Genomic DNA, 19,593 nt, shown 5'->3' on the forward strand with positions numbered 1-19,593 from the left:
ATATTTAAAAAATGTATATAGGACCACAAAAAGCCCCACATAGGAACAGCAATTGTGAGAAAGAAGGACAAAGTTGGAAGAATCACGCTACCTAATATCAAACTATACTACAAGGCCACAGTAATCAAAACAGCATGGTATTGGCATAACAACTGGCACATAGATCAATGGAACAGAATAGAGAGTCCAGAAATAAACCCACATCTTTAGAGTCAATTAATATTTGACAGAGGAAGCAAGCACCTGCATTGGGCTAAAGATAGTTTATTCAATAAATTGTGTTGGGAAAATTGGACAGATACATGCAGAAAAATGAAACTATACTACCGTCTTATACCACAAACAAGAATATGTTCAAAATGGATCAAAGACTTAAATATCAGACCCAACACATAAATATCCTAGAAGAAAACATAGGCAGCAAAATCTTGGTGCTTGTAGCAATTTTTTTTTCAGATATATCTCCACAGGTGAGAGAAACAAAAGAAAAAAATAAACAATTGGGACTACATCAAACTAAAAAGGTTTTGCACAGCAAAGGAAATCATCAACAAAATAAAGAGACAACACAGACAATGGGAGAACATTTGCCAATACATCTGTTAAGGGGTTAATAACCAACATTTATATAAAAAAAAATGTATCAAACTTAACACCAAAAAAACAAACCACCTGATTTAAAAATGGGCAAAGGACCTGAATAGACACTTCTCCAAAGAGAACATACAGATGACCAGTAGACATATGAAAAGATGCTCAGCATCACTAATCATCAGAGAATTACAAATTGAAACCATAATGAGATATCATCTCACACCTGTCAGAATGGCTGTGATCAATAAATCAACAAACAAGTGCTTGTGAGGATGTGGAGAAAGGGGAACACTTTTTCACTGTTGGGAATGCAGACTGGAAAAGCTACCATGGAAAGCAGCATGGAGATACCTCAAAAAATAAAAAAATGGATCTGCCTTTTGACCCAGCAATTCCACTTCTGGGAATATATATGAAGGAACCCAAAACACTAATCTGAAAGAACATAAGCACCGCTATGTTGTTTACAGCATTATTTACAATCACCAAGATATGGAAGCAGCCCAAGCATCCATCAATTGATGAATGGATAAAACAACTATGGGACACTTAATCAATAGCATACTACTTGGCCCTAAAAAAAGAAAGTTTTGCCTTTGCAACAGTAAGGATAGACCTGGAGAGCATTATGCTAAGTGAAATAAGCCAGTCAGAGAAAGATAAATACCATATGGTTTCACTCATATGTGGAACCTAATGAACAAACTGACTTAACAAGGAAAATGGGGACGGGCCCATAGATGGAGAGCAGATGACAGCTAGAGGTGGGAAGGGGTTAGGGGTGGAAGAATTGAATAAAAAGGAAAGAGGACTCATGGGCATGAACAACAGTGTAGTGATTGCTGGGAGGAGGGAAGTATAAGGGGACCAAATGTAATAGAAAAAATACAACAAAGATTAAATTAAGAAAAAAGACTAGAAATAAGTGAACAAATATATGAAGAACTGCTGGTCACTATTTCATTAACCCACTGGAATGTAAACTATTGGAGAGCAGGGAGTTTTGTTTCTTACTGATATAACCATAGTGTCAAAACAGTACCTAAAACATAGTAGGCATTTAATACATACCTTTTTTCAATCTATAAATGAGTTGCAGGGTAACAGGTCTTCTAAGTCTTAGTGAGTTATTTTTTTAGATAGCATTATCAGGAAATTTCACACTTAAAATGTCAATCATATTTAAAAACTTTTCAAACCAATTATTCTCATTCGGAATGCATTTTTCCTTTATTTTAGCTCAGCGTCTTCATTTTATTCTATATTGTGTAAATTTTAAGTGTTCATAAAAATACCACAAGGTGGCATACAAAACTTCATAAAAACACTTCTTGCTTTGGGGGGGGTGGGTTTGGTCAAACTTTTACTATATACTCATCCTATAGAAAGCCTCCTTAAATTCAGGCAAAAAACGCCCCCACTCTGCACCCTTTGCTTGAGAGCTAGGTTCTGTCCTGCTGTAGTCTACGCAGTACCCTGCAGGGTGAGCCCAGAGCCTAGACACATACCCTTCTATTCCTGGAAAGCTTTTCTGGTCTGTTCCAGGAGGGTAGATAGAGAGCTGAAGAACACATTCCAAGGCCTGGGCTTGGCAAGGGGGTTAGAGTAGGTTTTCCTTGGGAGGGGATGGGGTTGGAACAAAAAGGGGGCTCCTAAGACCAGCTCTCTCTGCTTTGCCACTCATTAGTGCAACACTTGAGTCCAAGAATTCTAGGAACCGTAGGAAGGCATATTTGCCAAGGTAAAAGCAGTTTATTAACTGGATTTATAACTTCTAAAAAGTTAGGTATATGGCATGTGGACTTCTAGTTTCACTCTTGATGGGGCCCTGCAAACATCAGTGACAAGACTGAGTATGTACATAATTTGTGGATATTTTGTGCGTGCATTTGCTACTTAAAATCTGTATTTGGAATTTCTACATTAGAATACTGGTGATTTCAATAACAAAATTACCATTTTATTTAACTAGCTTGTATTGGCTATTTATCAGGAAAAGTAACTTTCATCATAAATGGCCTGTAATAGTATTCGCAAGCACAGTGTACAAGTCAATGTAGTACAGCATTTTCAGAGTTATGCAACCATCACCACAAAAAGAAACCCAAACCCATTAGCAGTGCGAGACTGAGTTTGACCACTGTAATATGGGTAGGAAGGATGTGCATGACTTCACAGCAAGTCTTTGCAGAGCTAGTGCTGGTGTTGTATGTGGCTTCTATGGCCTGTATTCCTTACCAGACTCTAAGTCCCTTATGAGGACGAGGCACATGCCTGACACATAATTTAATTTTCTATAGTATTCTGCAAAGTGCTTTATAAGAAATACTTGTTGAATAGTTATAAACATAGAAATTATTATTTTAAATCCTTGATATTGGTTATTTTATCATTATTATTTCCTTATGGTTGTAGGAAAAAATCTTATTAATGAATAATCTTAGCTTTAATATGTATTATGAAAATGCACAAATGTTTTCAAGGCAATATATAGTGTCAGAGCCTGATCCTGAGTCTAACAAGGTAACATTACCAATATTCTGTAAGAGCCCATTAACTAACTAACTATTTTCCTACAATATTGTTTTTAGAAGTTCCAGGAACACAGAAATTTCACTTAATTCACTGTTACGACTGAATAAATATTTATTGATCACATCGAAGGTAGTTAAAATTCATTTTTTTTAAAGATTTTAATTACTTCTTTTTAGAGACGGGACAGGAGGGAGAAAGAGAGGGAGAGGAACATCGACGTGAGAGAGAAGCACCAATCCGTTGCCGCCAGCACTCCCCCAACCAGGGACCAGGCCCCCAACCCAGTTATGTGTCCTGACTGGGAATCAGACGGCAGACCTTTTGGTTTGTGGGACGACACCCAACACACTGAGCCACACCAGTTAGGGCCAAGCTTATTTTTTAAAGAAGAAATGTTTTTAAAAAATAAAACTGAAAACATGGTTCCGTACAAACAAAATTTTGCAAATTTTGACCTGAAATTTACTTCACTTTCTAAGAAACAAGCAAAGAGAGAATTTTCTAAAGAGAGAATTGTCTATTCTCTCTTTAGGAAAAAAAAAGTGAATTCTATATACGAGGGGAGAGCCCCCCCCCAAAAAAAAGCCCAGAATTATCTTCTGGAGGGCGGGACCTTTGTAGTACAGGCTTCCCCTGCTAGATGAGTGTTCTAGGAATCCATCTCTATCAGTGTACCAGTGGGCATTGTTGTGAGTGATTTTTTTTTTGAAGACTCTTTCAATGAGTTTACCCATTTCATGACAGGTCATTTACTTACGAGTGCACCTGCTCACACTGCACCCAGTGTTCAGCAGTTTTTGACCAAAAATGGCATGACCCCCAAGCCCCACCCTCCTTATTCACCTGATCTCGTCCCAAGCGACATTTTGTTTGTTTGTTTTCTAGGATGAAAAACGTCCTCAAAGGGAAATGTTTGCCCATGTGGAAGAGATGAAACAAAAAACACCAGAAGCACTAAAAGGCATCAAAATTGCTGAATTCAAAAACTGTTTTGAGCAGTGGAAAAAATGTCTTGATAGGTGTACTGCATCAGATGGAGAGTACTTTGACGGTGACTGAAGTTGAAACATAAGAACAAATACACAATTTTTTAGAAATAATTTGTTTTTTTGGGTCCCCCCTCATATTATATGCTTCCTTTGCCTTATATATATATATGCACTGACATTTAAACACGGTACAACTTTTGATCAATAAATAGTTATAAAGTAAACCTTCAGAATTTAGTCATTAAAAAGTGTGTCCAGACACTTCTCTTATACAACCTTTTTTGATGGAAAAGTATCAAAATTCAAGGATATACACATTTTAAACAAGCACTGTAATTGGATTTTAGTATTTACTAACTTAAGTACTCGAGGACTTGGTTTGAGGAGTCCAACAGACTGAAAGTCTGCTTTTCAAGACTACTATTATCTTCCATCAGAGGAGAGATTTTGGCATTTCTATATTCTAATAGTTCACCATCCTTGCTTGATGTCAGTAATTCATTATCGAGGACACCAATAGCTGCGTCTTCTACCAAAATATTTGCTTGGTATGCTCCAACCGGAATTTCAGGCAATCCAATGTAGTCATGATCTGCCACTACTGAGCCTTGGAAGAGATAAAGACTGTCTGAAAAGAAGGAACATCATAAGTTTGCCTTTTAGAATTGTAATTAAACAGCATTTTTAAATTAAACAACGTTAAATGAGGAACAAAAACCCCAAATAATAAAAATTAGCTAGATTAACTTCTGGTGGGTTCTTCTGTCTACTAAATAAATATAGACATTTCAAAGAATGAATAAAATGACATATAAAACTGAGAATTCATATATGTAGAACTTAGGAAAGACCAAGGATTTTAAAAGAGCCAAGTGTGCCTGTCCCCTTGACTTGTCTTTGGTGGATGTGGGAGAGGGGGTGGAAAGGGCTGGGGATTATGGTGTAGCTTAAAACCAAAGTTATAAACTATATTTTTGATATTGGTGATATCCTTAATATGCTTCTATAAAACTCTGTGGGTGAATTAATGGAGTCTTGAAAGATATTTTTAAAAGTAAAATTGTTAAATGCTTACATTTGCAACTTGGGATAATTCTTTAATCTTTATAGAACCCATATTAGGACAATAATATATTGTTACAACATTAAGTTATAAGAGAAAATGAAGACAAAGTTCCTAGAATCAGGCTTATGTGACAGGGCTGTATAAGTTGACAGCCTGCAATGCAGTCATATAAAAAGCTTAGCTTAAGTCTAAGTTAATGCCAAAATACTCACGAACTTTTAAGGTTTTACTAAATCATACTGAAATAATGACAAGGAATTTTCATTGTTAACATATTCTATTTTTACCAAATTTGTCATCTCTATCAAAAAATATTTAAAACGAATGTTAAGTATGGGAAAGCGGTAGCATACTTATAAATAAAGGTTAATGTATATAAAAGGATTTCTCCCCACCTGGTATCTTAATTAATTACAGAAGGAACTCTTCTACCCTGGCTGATTAACTTCCTGGACCCCTGCCTTCTCTTTCTGTGTATTTTCCCAAAACATTAACAGATTCTTTTGAAGATTTTAATACCTTAAAGATTCCTCAAATTTTAAGTTTAAGGAATAGCAAAAGAAAGGTTAATTGCCAATTTAGATTAGAGAGATCAATGAAAGTTTCACAGAGCAGATAAAGTTGCTAATATAGCCTGGAACATAATCCCACTCTGCCCATCCTCATATTAATGTATGAAAAACTCACTGAGCCTATTTCAACTCCAGATGTAAACACATTAAGAACTTTCAATTTACAAACTTCAATAGATGAAACAAATCTATGCTTTCTACCAAGAGATGGCATAAGTGCTGTTGGGTTCGTATGGACATTTAGTTTTGCTCATTTAGTCAAAGTATACTTGATATTTTAACTTTGAGAGGTCTTCCAAGTTTAACCCCAATTCTTATTGATAGAAACATAGTAATTTGATTCAAAATGCTGTTAAAAACATATACATGTTCATGATGGAAAAAAGTATGGATATTTGAAGGTGGAAAGAAATGACTTTTGTAGGTTAGTATGGAATGAACTGCTGGAAAAGAGGAACAATTTTAAAAGGTAAGAAATAAATCATGCAAGTGATGAGAAGGGCTTTGTCCAATAGCAGCAAGCAAGAAAAAAATCAATGAAATTGAACATTTTTAGATTCTGTTAATAGAGGTTCAGCATCAAAGTTCAATATTAGCCTATTAATACTGAAGAAGGCAAGGTAGTGGTTTATAAGAAAACTTAAAAAAAGGATAGGCATGGTAAAAATGGTGTTGATGAAAATTTTCTAATGACCATAAAAAATTCCATAGGTTCAAGGCAATGTAGAATGTTGCAAACTATCAGTTTCAGCAGATATCACAGAATTTAAGGTATCTCCAAAGACTCTTGCACATATCTTTGATGAGGGAAGTTTTCTATCTCAAAAACTTTTTTCCCCACACAGATGAAGCAGGTCTATTTAGAAAAATATACCCAGTAAACATGTATCAACAGGAAAAATATGCATAGATGTAAAACTTAAAGTCAATACTCAGAAATCAAAGGCATTTTTGTATACCAACAATGAAATATCAGAAACGGAAATCTGGAAAAAAATCCCACTTGATACAGCAACAAGAAAAATAAAGCACATAGGAATAAACCTAACCAAGGAGGTAAAAGACCTGTATTCAGAAAACTACACAACACTGAAGAAAGACACAAACAAATGGAAGCATGTACCATGTTCATGGATTGGAAGAATTAGTATCATCAAAATGTCCATACTACCCAAAGCAATAATAGATTCAATGCAATCCCTATTAGAGTACCCACGACATATTTCACAGATATAGAACATTTCAAAAATTTATATGGAACCATAAATGACCTCAAATAGCTGCAGCAATTTTGAGAAAGAACAACAAAGCAGGAGGGATAACACCACCTGATATCAAACTGTATTACAAGGCCACTGAAATCAAAACAACCTGGTACTGGCAAAAGAACAGACACTTAGACCAATGGAACAGAACAGAGAGCCCAGAAATAAACTCAAGTCTTTATGGTCAATTAATATTTGACAAAGGAGGCAGAAGCGTTAACATGGAGTAAAAATAGCCTCTTCAACAAATGGTGTTGGGAGATCTGGACAGCTACGTGCAAAAAAATGAAACTCAACCACCAACTTACACCATACACAAAAATAAACTCAAGATGGATAAAAGACTTAAATATAAGTCACAACACCATAAAAGTCCTAGAGGAGAACACAGGCAGGAAAATCTCGGATATTCCACACAGGAATATTTTCACTGATATGTCCCTTAGAGCAAGAGACATAGAGGAAAGAATAAACAAATAGGACTACAGCAAATTAAAAAGCTTCTGCACAGCTAAAGAAAACATCAGCAAAATGAAAAGGGAACCAACCATATGGGAAAATATATTTGCAAATGATAGCTCGGACAAGTATAATAATAAGGATTATACTCAGCAAATTCTACACAAATCACTTTATACGCAATAGAAAACTACTCTGGAGATTCAAGCCTTGTTGGTACAGAAAAAAAGCACAAAATTCTTATTCATTCAGAAAGGTCAAATATGTTTCAACTCCTACTGTGGTCTAAATCTACTGGAGCCAACAGAAATGCTCTTTAAGTTCAAAAAAGATTACAAAAAATTACCAGAAAAGAGACTGTTGAGGCCTTATGTGCATGTGGAAAAAATATTTTAGATATACCGGGTTATATAAAATATATTATTAAAATTACTTTCACTTATTTGTACTGCTTTAATGTGACTAATAGAAAATTTAAAATTACATATTGCGTAATTTTTATATTACATATTTTGGGACAGTAATGATCTGTAATAATCCTATGTTAGTGATATAGAAAAGAAGAAAAGTTACGGTCTCACAAACATTTCTAAAGGACTTGTACTCAGTCACATTATACAAGAGACTTTAAATATTTTTTCTCAATGTATTGATTTAGTTATGATGATGACATCTGTCTGATGAAGTATTTCGGTTTTTTAAAAAAATATTTAATAATTTTTAGAGAGAGGGGAAGGGAGGGAGAAACAGAGGGAGAGAAACATCAATCAGTTACTGCTTGCATGCCCCCAACTGGGGACCTGGCCCACACCCAGCCATGTGCCCGGTCTGGGAATTGAACCAGCAACCTTTTGGTTCACAGGCCAGTGCTCGGTCCACTGAACAACACCAGCGAGGGCAGCACTATTTCAGTTTTGACCAGACTGAATAATTAAGTCTTTCATTTCTTAGAAACAGAAGCATTTTCAAGGCATTTCAGGAAAGTGTTATCAGTATTTCTGACATACTTTTCCTTATGCAGTTTTAAGGAGTAAAAAATGAGATTAAGAAACAAAGTTGCCCTGGCTGGTATCTAAGTTGGTTAGAGTGTTGTCCTGATGTGCCAAGGTTGTGGCTGTGATCCCCGGTCAGGGCACAAACAAGAATCAATAAATGAATGCATAAATGGAATCCATAAGTGGAACAACAAATCGATGTCTCTCCCTTCCTCTCTCTCAAAAAATCAATAAATAAAATAAAATTTTTTAAAAAAGAAAAACTTTTAAAGCCTTTTCAGATTTACTTATGTTCACACTACCCTTTAAAGTTATTTATTTATTTATAATCATTTTTTATTTTGCAGTTACAGTTGACATACAACATTAGTAGTATCAAATGTATACGCCAGTGATTAGACATTATATAACTAAGTGATCCTGGTAAATTTTGTACCAATCTGACACTACACATACTTATTAAAATATTACTGACTATATTCCTATACTGTACTTCACATCCTCATGACTATTCTGCAAAAAGAAAAAAAAAGAAAAATTTTTGTGTCCTTAAGGAAGAAAAAAATAAGTTAAAATTAATGCCTCAGAGAAGTTTGAGTGATTTGGATTAATTTATTTCTTCAAATATTAAGAAAAGTATAAGGTTTCACAAAACTTAATTTTCTTATTCTGAAGAGAGGTGATTAGACTATTCCTATGTACTCGTATGGCCTGATAATCCTAAAACTATTAGAATGTGTTGCCATACTAGTATATCTTCTCATGATAAAATAACAATAATTTGATACTACATAATTGTTATAATAATCAATACTAACAACTGAGTACTGATTGACTCAGTTTAGAGATTACATAAGTAAGAGGCCAAAGGGAGGCTCTTGGCATAAATTATATTAAATGATAAAGTCAAGGTCATGCATGGCCTTGACAATATAGGGACTAAACTTTGTTTTGTTTCATAAAGGTAGATCATATTGTGGTGGGCAGAATTATGGGCCACGGAAGACCTCCATGTACAAATCTGTGGAACCTGTGAATATATTACCTTACATGGCAAAGATGAATTGAGACTGTGATGGAATTAAAGTTATTAACCAGCTTACCTTAAAATAGGGAGTTCATCCTGAATTATCCTGGTGGGCCCCAAAACTAGGGTCCTTCATTGTGGAAGAATAGGAGGTTGGAGAGATGCGATGTAAAAAGGACTACCTGCCATTGCTGGCTGTGAAGACAGAGGAAGAGGGCCACTAGCCCAGCAATGTAGGTGGCCTCTAGAAGGTGACAAAGGCAAGGAAACAGTCTAGAGCCGACAGAAGGGAACAAAGCCCTGATGATGACTTGATTTTAGCCGAGTGAGACCTTTTGTGGACCTGAAGCTACTGAACTGAAAGATAATAAACTTGTGTTGTTTTAAGCCACTAAATTTGTGCCAATTAGTTATGGCAGCAATAGGAAACTTACAATATAATGAAAACCATTTTACAAACTGTGAAAGGCTAAATCTTCTGGGGGAGGCAGACACAAATCTATCACAATAACTCCTACCCAAAACAAAACAAAACAAATAAAACTACTTAAACCCTATGACAGATAAAATAATGGTTAAATACCATTTTTCATTTCAAACAGGACATTGCGATTACAAAGAGACACCATAGTATATCATAAAGTTTCTCCTTAAAACAATTAGTCTCCAAAAGGTGCCTAGCATTGAACTGGACAAAATGACAACTAAGACTGCTTAAAATAACAATGAGATACTGTAGGCATAGTACGGAATGTGCTCTCTCTACATTATGTTCTAGATAAGAAGTTGGAAACAGAAGCATATCTGCTTTGGACAGCAAGTCTTAATACAACCATGAGATCTCGGGGCTGGCAAAAGTAACAATGACAAGTACAGACAGAGAAGTTCATAGTTCTTTTGGCTATATCTCATCCAAACTTATGTCAAATAAATGGACGGGGTGCTTATTTAAAGACATTTTGCTTGCTTTAAATTCAGTTCAAGACTCTTTACAATCAGCTTCTGAAGTGAAGATTTTCAGGAAAACATGTGATACTGAAGAAAAATATTGCAGGAATCACATTATTTTGAATCTCTGCAAGTAAGAAGAACATAACAAAGGACCAAGTAGTAACCAAGAACCAGAATCCAGGAGGACCAGATCAACACTTTCTTGCGTAAAAAAAAAAAAGGAGTTGACCCATCAACTCGGGTTCCTTACATGTACTGTGTAGTACTAACCTGCAATTTCCTTTACACTACTGCGGAGTTCAAGAAGGATGCAAAAATTATACTGCCCTTGTTTAGATACTGTTCTACACAACTGGATTCTAAAACATTCAGCAGTAGCAAACTGCAAATTGTTGACACAGATCTTGAAACAGAAACACTTCGAACATGAATTTTGTATTAATGAAGGAAGGTTAACACATTAGAAGGCAGCTGAATGCCAAAGATTAAGAAGAAAATCATGGTAAAGAAAGGACAACATGTACCTGCATATTAGTTTTCTACTTAAGCTGCAGAAGGGAGAAATCAAAAAGGATAGCTTAGAATTAAAAGGCACGAGAAATAAAGTGATTATCTTCTAACAAAGAGAATGAAGGCACTGTGAGCTTTCAGAATTAGAACAGCCCAAGATAAGATTACTACTGGAGCAACTGGGTTTGTCACAAGCAGATGGAAATTTACTAAGAGCTTCTAACATGGGAATTGTGACTGAAATCAGAAGCACAGTTGAGCTATTACTGAGCAGACCCCCAAGGGCTTCAGATCCTATGAAGTGTAGGTTATCTGCTGCTCCTCTAATTATTATTTACATAAGCCTGTCACTTAAGCCACTTGTTTATACTGTTTAAAACTATACTACATTGTATCTTCCATTAATTGTTATTCATATTCATGTAATACTGATACTTTATCTTTCTTTATAGAAAATGCAAAATTAACTGGTTAAGGTACCAATGAACTTCCTCTCAGTTATCCACTCGGGAGAAACTCTAGGGAGCAGATACATGAGGACAAAATAAAAGTCTCAGTGAAAGTGGGATTTAATCTGAAAGCCATAGCAAATGTCACTTAGCTCTAGTCTATGGAAAAAAGGGTTGGAGAAATCAGGATATCTTGACTGCTCAGAACCATATTTAGGGCCAAGTATAACCTTGTTTAGGGTGCTATCACCTTTTAACATTTTGAATACACCCCACCATGCCCCTCCCCTGCACCCATCATTATCTATGATGCAACGCTGAAAACTAATCACATTTCTTAAAAGTCCCCTGATACATTTCTCTCACAACAGAATTCTGGACAGTACGTTTGTTTTGGCATTAATTATCTTAGTTGATGTTTTTTTCACACTAACATGAGGCACAAAGTTGCTCACAAAATACAGTGAATGTGAAAATTGAGGATACATAATCGCTTCTGTGAAACAGGTCCAGTCTCTCCCACATGAAATGTGGAAAAGTGTGTTAAAAGCACACTAGGTAACAAAATAAAATCTTTCACAAGCCTGACAGTTCCAGAAAAGACATTCTAATGAAACAGATTACCTGGGATCCAAAACTACACCAAATTTTATAAAAATGAGACAGGTAAAGAAAACTTAACCAAAGCAGGAGTTATAGGGATTATATATTCAATTTCTCTCCTCATTCAAATATAATAAAAATGTAGAGAAATGTAGAGATATTTACCTTGATCACTGGATTCTCTTACATAGGGCTTAAGGTGAGCTATTTTGATAGGTCTTTTAAGCCTAGTCCCAGTGTTGTCTCTCAGAACAGCACACCCACTTTCTGTAATATAGTCTATGACACAAGGACCAACCCATTCAGACTGGAAACGACCATCCTTCCACCAATTTTTCCTTTGTCGTAAAACTTCATGACCCACTTTTAGATGAAATGGATTTAACTGCTTTGGTTTCTTTTTAACAATGATTTTGCTTTTATTTAGTTCATCAATATCGGTATTCCCCATCTGCAAGTGCAAAAAAAGAGAGTAAAATGATGAACGAGCTAGTTTCTTGAAGGTAAATGAAAATAATATTTAATATAACAGAATGGTTACTTATTGAGATGCTACTTAAAAGGAAGGCATGGGTATCATTTAATTCTTAAAAAATTTCAAAGTCAGCATTACTCAAAATTTGCAAAGAAGGTAAAATGAAATAGGTTAAGTAATTTGTCCAAGTCAAACAACAGGAAAGCAGTAAGGCCAGGGATTGGCATTCTGCTCTGCTTGACTCCAAAATGCATGGTTTTCCCATAACTGCCTCTCAGAATTTCACAGCTAGAAAGTACACTGTTTAATCAAGATAAGAAAAACTTGAGAGAAAAGGAATTTGGTTTAAGGGTCTATCATAGGTATGCATAGATGTATATATTTGTATTTGTGTGTGTATATATGCTGCAGTATTTATAAAAATCACTTTATAAATGATACGTTTTCTATTATAGAGTTTTCTATTAAATAGAATCACCTTATCCACAGAAGTTGTCTTATTCTCCACTACTTTATCAGCTTCTTTAATAGCACCTATAATTTTGGCAAACATACTTGTATGATCACTATCCACTTCATGGGGGACATCTGAAGTCTCAGGCATATAAGGATTTCGATGAAACATTTGAAAGTATGGTGTATTTTTGGTAGGCTCCTATTTTAAGGAAAATAAACAACAATTTATAATAAAACATTTATTTAGGCAAGAAATAGTGTTAACTTAAAAGTTCAGAATTACAAAAAGGCATATACCAAGTGAGTTATATTGAAGGCAAAAGAAACAGCTGATAGGTGGTCATCCCAGTCGTTTGGGTGGTCAGCGCAGTGTTTGGAAAGAAACGTTTTGACGGTGTTAGGTATACCTTCAGTTTGGTTAACAGTTTGAGAGGCATGAGAAATTACAATTTGCTTTGTGCCAAACAATCCATAGAGTTCAACGTTGATCTGAAAAATATATTTAAAAAAGCTGACTTTAAATTTTATTTTATTTTTCCCTTGGTTAAAAGGTTTCAAAAGAATTTGAATTTTGCCTTTTTCATTGACCACCACCACTCTATGTAAACACATATATATTTTGTTTAAAACAGTAATTATCGTTTATTGAGCCCCTACTAGGTGCTGGTCAATGCACTACATGCTTTACATTGTTGTCGTTACACATTAAGACAATTATATAAGGTATTATTAACCCCATTGTAAAAATAAGAAGCTGAAGCCTTGGGAGGGAAAGTGCCTTGCCAGAGACACACATACATCAAGGAAGTGGAAGAACAGAATTTAACAGCAACTCTGAGTTCAAGTAACATTTTAATTCAGTAGACAGTTTCTTAAAAAAATGCTAGGTCATGTAACCAATTAACAGCTATATGAAATTTGCCAAGTCACCAAACCTCTGTGTACTCAGTTTCCTCATTTGTAAAATCAGTAAAATCTACCTAGGACTCTTTTGAGGATTAAGGACTGTGAACAGTTAGCTAGAAGCATCAGTTCCCAATGACATTCAAAGTTACGCTTTCACCCCAGAGAGCCTGACCTCTCTTTACCTAAGTTTATGCTAGGAGGAACAGAGGCATTCTGTGTTACTTGCAGCTGCACAAAATTCCTAGCTGATATACTATGTACTAGTAAGCTATCTCCTTTTAATGCAAAAATAATTAAACAGAAATAGCAGAGAATAGGTGTATCTGGGTCAGTCTCAATCTGAGGTCATAATCAATGGTTTTAAACGACTGACCTTTGCAAAAGACCTCAACCTCTTTGTTTCAAGAGGCTGCCTAGGAATGATCTAGTGAACCCATTTGTGAGATGCTATCTTGATATCCTTACCCTAACAGCCTTTTTTTCTCTCCATCAAACCAGACATTCCACTAGTGGTCACAATTTTGGTTTTCCATAAGACGTATTTTAAAAACTGTTCAGAGGTTTACAAAAAATTATTTGTATATTTTTTGAAACAATTTTGCAAATACTCTAAGCCATGTTAAAAACATGTATCTTCATACAATTATATAATAAACCTCCCTCCCACTTTGTATATACCATTCTAATCTTATTACAACACTTTAGCAGGGTTTTCTGTTAGTATTTCCTGATAAAACATTTTATTTGGTGACTATTATGCTTTCTGTGTAATATTTAAGCCACGTAGATCACAGCAAAGAGAACAGATTTTACCAATCATGTGATTTTCAGTTTTTTATTATTATTAAACCTCATAAAAGATGCTTATAAACAATTATTGTTATCTTTAATAAAATTTTCAAAGTCCTGGGTTGATTATCACATGATTTTAAACATGACTGGAAAAACTGCTGGTGATTCATATTGGCTTTATACCATCATTATTTAATATCTTGAAGCACTATATGTACTTATGGTGAGACTCCTCATTAATAAATGTGGAAGTGAATCAATATTTCAAATAATGTTCTTTATAATTTTGAATTTTGGTGGCCATTTTCCTATCAGATTGGATTCCTATCTTTCCTGTCAGTGAAAGAGCTGGTACCACAAGTTAATTATTGATAGAAGTGCCAGCTCTATTATTTTCTTGTGCTTGATAGGTGACTGTCTTTTTAATATTATTATGTTTTATTGCAAGAAATTTAAGATACCTGGCTATTCTGTGAGCAGTAGTTTAGTGAAAACCAGACAATAGCCATGAATTAAATTACTGCTGAAAGCAAAAGAAGAGTCAAGGAACCACTAGAGATTTCCACATATGGTGGATTCTCACTTTTCTCCTAGGATCCCTTTGCATGCCACATGTGACACAGTCATTTACCTTATTGATTCAGGATGCTATTATCACCCTGTCTACGTCATTAGTAAAGCTTTATTTCTTTCTTATTAGATAAAAAAGAAATATAAACAGAAGTTCTAATAATATTGCCATCCCACAAAGTAGACTGTCTCACACACCCTATTTTGCAGACCACTACTGTGCCAGTCAAGGTAGGCAAGATTATGCTGCAGTTACAAGACACATGCAAGTCTCAGCGGGTTAACTCAACAGTTTTACTGCCTGCCCATTCAAAGTCAGCTGTAGGTCAGAATGTTCTCCAAAGGAACTATTCTCCCCGATGTGCCTCAGCAATTCTGGATGAGAGATATTCCACCACCGTACAGTATAGTATCCGGAATATTCTGTCCACTCTCCAGAGAAGAGAGTAAGCCTGGGAGACTGAGGAAGAGGGGCTCTCACTACTACCTCAGGCTGAAAGTGGCACACATCTATCCACTCAGTTTCTTTGGCCAGATCTAGTTACTTGGGCTGGGCTATCTGCAAGAGACCAGAAGGAGCCATCTGTGTTTGAAAGACTAGGAGAACTAATTATTGCTGAGCACTAGAAATTTGTATCACAAAAGCAATAAATGATTATGTGTATTTTATCACTAAAAATTATAAAAGCAACATAATACATATATACTGAAAAATTAACAAAAAAATATATATCTCATCCCTTTAAAAAAATTCCATGGTTAACATTACAGGTTTTTATTTTAGTCTTTTAGATTTAATTTTTACATAATTACATCAATATATGAATATGTAATATATATGTGATAAAATTCTTTACTCAGATTAATCTAACATGTTGTAAACATTGTTTATGTCATTTCCTTTTCTTTCTTTGTAAACATCATTTATAATGGCTATGAAATATTTCATCATGTGACTAGATATATTTTTCTGAAACATTTCCTTTTCTTTTTTGGATATTTCTCATCTTTTGCTAAAAATAGCATTGTGGTATTTACAATAAATAAATAGTAAGAGCTATTTCCGTACTTTAGATTACTGCCTTATGACAAATTCTTAGAAACAGGATTGTCAATGGAAAGACAAAAATATATCTGTGGCTCTTAGTGGACCTCCAGCAAACTACTTTACAAATAAGTCAGCTTCAAGATGCAGTGCTACCAGTAATGTAAAGCTGTATTATTCTATCTGTAGTCTATTTGGTATTATTACTACTTTCATTGATTAGATAAGCAAAACATGGTCTTAATTTGCATTACCCATCACTATTGAGTTTGAACATTTTCCATGTTTATTATTATTCCCTCTTGTGAATTGCTTTGCTATTGAGTAAATTATTAAATTTAAATTTTTTATAATGAAGACATTAGCCCTTTCCTTCATGGATTTGCTGTATTTTTGTTAGCTTATTTCTTGGCCTTTATGTTGTGCTTATTTACCACACATAAGTTCCTAATTTTTTTGTAGTCAAATTTGGTGATGTTTTCCACTGAAATGTATAACACTGTCCCTAAGCTTAAGATGTTACCTCCATCTGTGAAGAGTTAAAAAGTCAGCTGCACTTTGTGTGTGGGTGTGTTTCTAAAATCATATTATGTGAATTAGGACAGTCTGGCTTTCTCTGATTTTTTTTCTTATATCACTTCCTAACAACCATACAAATTTTTAACTATGCCTTAAGTGTAGTAATTGCATTCCTTTTAAAAAATTTTCGTGTATATTCTTGCCTGCTTACTCTTTCAAGTTAACTTTAATCTGGAAAAAGGCCAGGGTAAGGGGAAAAGCTCCCTCCTTTTAATGCTGATTAGAAACACATTAATTATTTTGGGAAAAATTGGTACATTTTGATATTGAATATTCACATTTATGAACATGATGCATTTTCTCCTTTAGTCAATTCTCCCTCTACATATCAATCAGAATTTTTACACTAGAAGCAAACACAGATTATTTGGTCCAGCCACCTCATTTCAGTTTGAGGGAGCCTTAAGACAGGTTTACAATTACTAAGTGGCACAAGTACTAAAATCCTGGTCTCTTAATTTCCAGTCCAACTACCTCTGTACTGTACAATATTAAACCTCTCCATCTGCAGCAATTTATCTAAACTAAGCATCATATAATTTACAGCAGGGGTGTCAAACTCATTTTCACTGGGGGCCACATTGGCCTCACGGTTGCCTTCAAAGGGCCGAATGCAATTTTAGGACTGTATAAATGGAACTGCTCCTTAACTAGGGGAAAGGAGCTTGAGGCTGCCGCTGGGTAGAAACAAGGTGCTGGGCCAAATAAAACAAGGTGGAGGGCTGGATTCAGCCCACTGGCCTTGTGTTTGCCACCTGTGATTTACAGGTATGTTGGGTAGTAAAAGGTGAACAAAATATGCTCCTAGACCTAAGTCGTTTGTTTACTTACCTGATGAATGAACTCATCTCTCTGGTCCATTATTATTTTCTGAGGAGGTCCATATAAGGAAAATATATTGATAATAGCTTTAGAAATTTCTGATGCTGAAACGTCACATAGAGGCAAAATAACAACCCATTTTGTGAACAAATCTGTCATAATTATAGCATACACATGACTTCTGTTGCTTGTATGAAATGGGCCCATTAGATCAACAGTAACTATACTCCATGGATTTTCCACCTTGAGAAAATGCTGTTTAGGTGCTAGAATAACTGTATTTTTTGCCACTTGACAATGATGACAAGCATATACCTACAAAACAGGCACACAATAAAGACATGCAAATGTTAATAATAATCAACGTAACAAAATCAGTCTAATAAATCTGAACTTTAATAGTTAATAGGTACTTTGTGTTTTGAAGAAGATATTTTTGGACTATTCTAGAATAGAATAAAAGTCCTATTCAGGATAATAAGCAAATATTTTTTGCCACTACTATGAAATGACCACCTTAGGGAGTCTTATTCATATGGAACATAATTCTGGTTTATATTCAATAAATATTTATGAAATGAATAGATCTTAAAACAAGTTCGCTATAATTTTATTTTATTATTAATTTAGAGAGAATGGAAGGGAGGAAGAAAGGGGGAGAGAAATACTGATGGGCAAGAGAAGCATCGATTGGTTGCCTAGTGCACACCCCCAACCAGGGACTGGGTCTGCAACCCAGGTACCTGCCCTGACCAGGAACTGAACCAGTTTCCTTTCCTTTGTGGGACAGTGCCCAACAAACTGAGCATCACTGGCCAGGGCAAGTTTGGTATAATTTGAAATCAGCATATAAATATATAATCAAAGACTTTGCAAATTATCACTCTAGTAAGTTCATTCATTCATTCATCTACTTCAACAAGTATTTATTAACACATAATTTTATTCCAACAATATTTATAAATGACAGAAATTTTTTTAGGTCCTGGGAAGAGAGAATGGACAAAAACAAAGCCCATGCTGTCATGGAGCTTTCATGTGAATGAGGTGAAAAGAGATCAATTATCAACTTTTGGATGGTGACATTGCATAACACGTATCTCAAATTCCACTTTTGTAACTACTTTCAAACTAACTCCTGAACAAAATTTAAAAATGTCCTTATTGCATTATAGTTACTTTTGATCAAAGTTTTATTTCTAACTTACATACAAATAACCTCTGGTTATTTTCAAAAATCATATCCATTCTCAAATTATAAAAATTTGATAAAGATTTAATCAAAAGTTTGTAAAGGAATTGTGGCAAGTTCTTCAGGCAAATACAAATGTCAAGGTCTTGGAATACCTGCATAGATTCTTAAACTGATAACTCATAAATGATACTCTTTAAATGTTGGTTTAATTCTTTATGCCTGAAGTGACAGTCTTTTTGATGCACTATTACAATTATTAAAGGTATCTCACATACATATTAAGGAATTCCTACCATTTGCAAATTGAGTATACTAGAAAAAGTACAAATCAGTTGATGTATCAGCAAGAATCCCAGAATTTGTGGGTGAATTTTTGATTGTTAAAAGTTGAAGGCTGGCCCTGGCCAGTGTGGCTCATTTAGTTGGAGTGTCACCCCATAAAGTGAAAGGTCACAGGTTTGATTCCTGGTCAGAGCACATGCCTGGGTTGCAAGTTCAGTCCCCCGTCCTGGTGAGGATGAGAGACAATGAATCACTGTTTCTCTAACACTGGTGTTTCTCTCCCTCTCTCTACCTCCCTCACTCTCTAAGCATGTCCTCAAGTGAGGATTTCAAAAAATTTTTTTGAAAGAAAAAAAAATGTTGAAGGTGCTAGTGCATTATAAAGGTACAAAACCCAGACTAATTTCATTATCTTCACAAGCTGATTATGCATCGTTATGATTATGGTTTTGGGTT

General features: G+C 35.0%; 1 protein-coding gene across 3 annotated transcripts in view; it reads right to left on the reverse strand.

Moving 5' to 3' along the window:
* Positions 1-4,386: 4,386 nt before the first annotated feature.
* Positions 4,387-19,593, reverse strand: part of GIN1 (gypsy retrotransposon integrase 1) — a 29,950-nt gene continuing 14,743 nt past the window's right edge. For all 3 annotated transcript variants that reach the window (XM_024563295.3, XM_024563294.3, XM_024563296.3), the window contains 5 exons: positions 17,670-17,975; positions 13,244-13,435; positions 12,969-13,145; positions 12,181-12,466; positions 4,387-4,746 (listed from right to left, as the gene is read on the reverse strand). In XM_024563295.3, the coding sequence (XP_024419063.2) occupies positions 4,472-4,746; positions 12,181-12,466; positions 12,969-13,145; positions 13,244-13,435; positions 17,670-17,975 (1,236 nt within the window). In that variant the 3' untranslated portion in view covers positions 4,387-4,471. The remainder of the gene's footprint in view (positions 4,747-12,180; positions 12,467-12,968; positions 13,146-13,243; positions 13,436-17,669; positions 17,976-19,593) is intronic.

This window comes from Desmodus rotundus, chromosome 1 (assembly GCF_022682495.2).
Source record: "Desmodus rotundus isolate HL8 chromosome 1, HLdesRot8A.1, whole genome shotgun sequence".
In the NCBI taxonomy this organism is placed as follows: Eukaryota; Metazoa; Chordata; class Mammalia; order Chiroptera; family Phyllostomidae; genus Desmodus; species Desmodus rotundus.